At 44.8% G+C, this 5,054-nt stretch overlaps 1 protein-coding gene across 1 annotated transcript in view; it reads right to left on the bottom strand.

Annotated features, from left to right (window-relative positions):
- VPS50 (VPS50, EARP/GARPII complex subunit) overlaps nucleotides 1-5,054 on the bottom strand; it is a 147,074-nt gene that overhangs the window by 2,948 nt on the left and 139,072 nt on the right. Inside the window, exons 24-25 of the mRNA XM_018557585.1 lie at nucleotides 4,047-4,143; nucleotides 800-958 (exon numbers count right to left, since the gene is read on the bottom strand). Of these exons, the coding sequence (XP_018413087.1) occupies nucleotides 800-958; nucleotides 4,047-4,143 (256 nt within the window). The remainder of the gene's footprint in view (nucleotides 1-799; nucleotides 959-4,046; nucleotides 4,144-5,054) is intronic.

The following is a 5,054-nucleotide window of genomic DNA, read 5'->3' as shown; positions in this document are numbered from 1 at the left end:
AATACAGCAGGGGGGCCTCCAGGGGAAGCACTGGTGGGTGGGAGAGGTGAGCCTAGAGTTAAACTTAAATTTGTTTTTAAATGTTTCCATTTATTACAGGAATTTATATAATGCTAATGATTCCAGCAGTGCTTTACATGCTGCACATTCACCATCAGTTCCTGCCCTTATGAGGCTTACCTATAAAGTCCCTATGTCACATGCATACACTTACTAGGGCTAATGTAGATGGGAACTATTTAACCAAGCAGCATGTTTTTGGAACTGGAGGATAACAGAATACCCAGAGGAACCCCATCCAAGCACACAGAAAACATGCAAACTCCATGCAGTGTCCTGGCCGGGATTCGAACCAAGGAGCCCAGTGCTGCAAGGCAATAGTGCTAACCACTTAAATAATTCACTCCAATGTGTCTTTCACGGAACTCGATAGACATGCGTCTTTACTCAGCCTATGTCACTCTGTAAAAAGGACAAGATAAAAAAGCTAAAATGACTAAAAACAGGCATCCGCTCTGATAAAAGATACGTTCCAGTAAAATGTACAATTGTTTTCACGTTAGTTTATTTCCAAACTGGCCATCAAAGCAAAAGAATCAGACACAGGTAACAGGCCAATCACTTACTATATTGATGACCTAGTTGTGTTCCTGACTTTATTGTGTTTGAGAAGAAGTATTGAAGCTTCAATGACATTGAAGGATGACAGAAAACAAATACACCACCCAGAGCTGAGACCTGAATGCGCGCTGATTGTTAGTTCAATATAAAGATCCCGCGCAGCGGTGAAAGGAATTACCTTCAATAAAGCATCAACATACACATTGTGCTGTGACATGATTTCCTTTACGTCCCACTTCACGTTCGCCATAAGCACAAGTAATTGCTCATAATCGATAGCCTTCGCTGCTACGATCCAGTAAATTGGCTTGCGGAGCTCGCTGGCGGTGGACACGGTCTGCAAAATACACGTTAAATGCAAGAGGAGTCAGTGCAAAGGTGTCCAAACCAATATATTGTTCATTTATGTTATATCAGTAAATAGGAAAACTAGAGAAACGTGATTTGCGGGAAAACAAATTCCGCTGGCTTCTTCAAGACCCCATTGACAAAATACAACCTTTAAAAATCTCCAGCCGAAGGCTGTAAGAGGCCTCCAATGCTGAACACCCGCATTAAGGGGAAATCCTGCTTTCGGAGACTTATACCTTTTGCATGGTCTTGTGGGATGTCTAGCTGCAGAGATGTCTAGCCATTGGAAACTCCAAGAGATAACAGAAGCCCGTGGAGACCTCCGAAAACTAAAATCTAAATTTAGCATGAAGTCGGTTCTTAAAGGGACAGTGTCTGCACATGCTTTTACACTGTGCCACCATGTCTATATATCGTCTGAATAAAAGAGGCGTTCAGCACATTGGACCTTGGCGTGCTGGTGACTTCTTTTGGACATTCCAGTCTCTGCACATAGATCCACCCTCCAGGGACATATACCTACTCCCCAAGCTTACCCGTCACCACCCTGCACTGTTGGAGACCTTGCTAATAGAGCATGTGACCTTCTCCCTGCATTCCGATATGGATTAACAAGATGAATTCAATTGAACAGATGAAGGGTTTGATAGCTTCTGCTAGGGAGACACATGATCAGTTCTCGAAAACATGGTTTTATTGAAGAGACTTCTTCCCTACCACAAAATATGTGGATTTGCTGACCGATAGCTTTAGCTGGCTACCTGAGCTGGTCCTGGGTTTGTGAGATGTGGTCAGGAAATAGATTCGGGTCAGTTTAGGAAATAGATCGGGGTCATCGAAATCTCTCTGCCATCCTCTCATAACCGACTTCAAGAGGGACCAAGCTTGTAATTTTGGGTCGCGGGTAGGTCGACCTCTTTTCCTGTTCTGTTTTGCCGTCACTTTTGGTTGCTTTCGTTAACTCTTTTACCCGATAGTCGTTTTTTTTTCTTCATATAGGTTGGTGTGGGGTTCACTGTGTGGGTGCTGGGAAAGAGTTTGTTAATCCCAGTGTCCAATCCTGATTTTCATACATTGTTTGGAGTCAGGTTGATACCCTTCTTGGGTAGCCAGATCTTTTTGGGACACTATTTCAGTATATAATGGTGTGTGAATGGCACTAGAGGTGTTAATGTGCGGGACAATTAGGTAATGAGGTCTACACCTCCTGCACTATGAGACTTTGAGTTATAATTACCTATTCCTGCCATCGGTTTACAATTGCTTGCACTAAGATGACTGGCTGGAGTTGCTATTCTTGCATGTTGGTGTATTTTATATCTCTTATTCGAAAAGGCTTCCGAGCGCAGAGTCCTCCCCTCATTATCCGGCTGACTAGAGGAGACAGGTTCACATAACTAAAAAGCAGGGAGTCAGCATTCTGGCTTAGTTCATTTACCAGGTTGCCTGTGTGCGGTCACTAGGGCTCTATCTAAATATCTTGCTGCCCCCAATGACGACACCCTTTTGTATAGGTCTGAAACAAACCAGTTCAGACAGTCAGCTGCTGAGCACAGACAGTTTGCCCTGCCCTCTGGTATCTTTATTCTCAAAGTGAAGCCATATTTTCGGTGAAGCCAAGTCCTTTTTACTGATCCAAAATCTCCTCTGCCAATTAAGTGACATCAACTCACCCAAACTTCACCCAGCTCAGAATGAGCATGCCCAGCTAGGCCTTGCTCTTTGCTGTGCCTGTTTGAGTGGGCCTCTTCCAGTGCCCTGGTTGCCACTTTGGCCTGACGGCTTCAAGACAAACTAAAGCACTGACCTGGAACAAGTACGTAGTTCTGACTTTAATGATTTGCATGCTTTTTTCCAGGTCAATGTTAAAGGTTGTATAGATACTGGGGGGAAAAAACTAGGGATGCACCGATACTGGTTCTTCTGTATCGAGTACCGATATTTTTTTTTTCCGGTACTCGCTGATACCGAATACCAAAAGTCCCATTGAGGAAGCCAGGCGGCATGTAATGACTCGCCACCCGGCTTCCTGATTAGCAGGGAAGCCGTCACCCATGCTTCTGCATGGAGCCGGCTTTCCGGCCAATCAGGAAGCCCGGCGCCGTGTAATGACTGGCCTGTCCTGATTGGCCGGGAAGCAGATTCCATGCTCTCTCGTCATGGTGACAAGGGAGCATGAAGCTGGCTTCTCGGACAATCAAAAAGCTAGGCTCCACGTCATTACATGGCACCCAGCTTCCTGGTTGACCAGCTTCCCATCCAATCAGGAAGCCGGGCAGCGAGTCATTACAGGCTGCCCGGCTTCCTGATTGACCGGGAAGCCGGCTCCATGCTCCCTCGTCACAAGTGACGAGGGAGCCGGCTTCCCGGCCAATCAGGAAGCCGGGCAGCCTGTAATGACTCGCTGCCCAGCTTCCTGATACCGGAAGTATCGGGCTAGGCATCGGAGCATTCACTCGAACAAATACTTGGCATTGGCACTGATACTAGTATCGGTGTATCCCTAAAAAAAACCGCACAAGGTTTATCCTATTGGTGTGGCTGGCCAATTAAGATGTTGGTATAAAGTTACTGCCAAATCAGCTGCATTTTACACACTGGTCAAATCATTATCAGTACATCACAGTCCATATGCCTGTTTTCCCTTAGTGAGCCCTGATGAAGTGGGGATTTGCATGAGCCCCTGAAACCCATTGGATATTTCTATACTGTCCCCTCAACCTTATATTAAATAAAGATGTATCTGGCCCTTCAAATGGAGTGTGGCAATTCAATTCACAATCCTGCAATAAGGATGTATTAATGGCAGAGACTGCCAGCAAACTAGCATTTTCAGAACAGGTTAACATTGGCAGCATCCGCATATTTCTCAGCACTGGTTTCCTTTAAATACCTGGAAAAGACCTATACATATAGACTTTTTAAAGGAGTCTGCAGATCACTTTTATTTGCATAGATTTCCCAATCGGCATTGCCTGTAATCTTCCTAACTGTGTCAAGGTATCCTCAGAAACAGCATGTAGGTGTACTCAGGAGCTCAGGAGAACGCACACCTCATTGATTCCGTCACTGACCTGAGAATAGAACTGCTGCAGAAAAGGCTTTTTAGCTGACGGCATCACAGAGTCCAGATGCGTCTGCAGAGATTCAAACTGCTCAGCCAGAAAGACCCTGAAAAACAATTGTGCGGGTTACACGAGGTTCACAGAGCAGGGGTGACATGACTATACAGAGCTGGTGTACCTGCCCAATCAATGGATCACACAGTGCTTCTGACTATAATTGCAGGCTTTGGAGGCAGTAGGCTCACAGATCCTTATAATAATATGAAGGAGGAAGAAATATCAGAAGAACCAAGCCAGCAAACAGATCTGTGTTTGCTCTGAAGGAGTTGGAAACCATTTTAAGCCCAATTTGCACTGCAGAACAATGATGGCGTCTTTCAAAGTAGTACTTCAGATATGACAGTAGAGAAGAAGTGACACATTTCAATAGAATCTTGAGGGGGGGGGAGAGAGCTAGACCATTGAATGCAAAATAAAACAGATATAACTTCAGCTTTAATAAATACAGAGCTGCATTAAATTGTTTCTTCTATATCTACCAGAAATAGGGGCAGACCTACAGATGAATTCCTGGTAGATATAGAAGACACAATTTAATGCAGCTCTATTTATTATAGCTGAAGTTAAATCGGCTTTAATTTTGTCTTCAATGGTCCCCCCGCCCCCCTTCATCAAGATGCTATTAAAACTTGTGAAAAAAATGTTTTTGTTTTCAATACATACCTTATTGTAAAGCCAGTGATGTCATCACAGGGTGTCTGTGCTCCTCTATGTGATGCAGGCAGATTATGGCTGGTGGGAGGGGGCGGCAGGGTGCTGTACATGGGTTCCTGAAAACATCACAGGACCCATCCTCAGTCCTCCTATCAGGAGCCCTCAGCCCTGATGCAAGCAGTGGGTTGGATCTTGGAAGGAGTTATGCAAATATCTATCCATCAAGGCATTCAGATGTCAGTCTGGAGGAGTGGTTGTTCCTAAGCAGACTGTAATTACATGCAGACCACTCTAAGTAACCCT

Source organism: Nanorana parkeri, unplaced genomic scaffold (assembly GCF_000935625.1).
Source record: "Nanorana parkeri isolate BGI_ZX_2015 unplaced genomic scaffold, ASM93562v1 scaffold291, whole genome shotgun sequence".
Classification (NCBI taxonomy): Eukaryota; Metazoa; Chordata; class Amphibia; order Anura; family Dicroglossidae; genus Nanorana; species Nanorana parkeri.
Note: the sequence above shows the minus strand (reverse complement) of the source record. Positions and strands in the feature narration are given on the sequence as shown.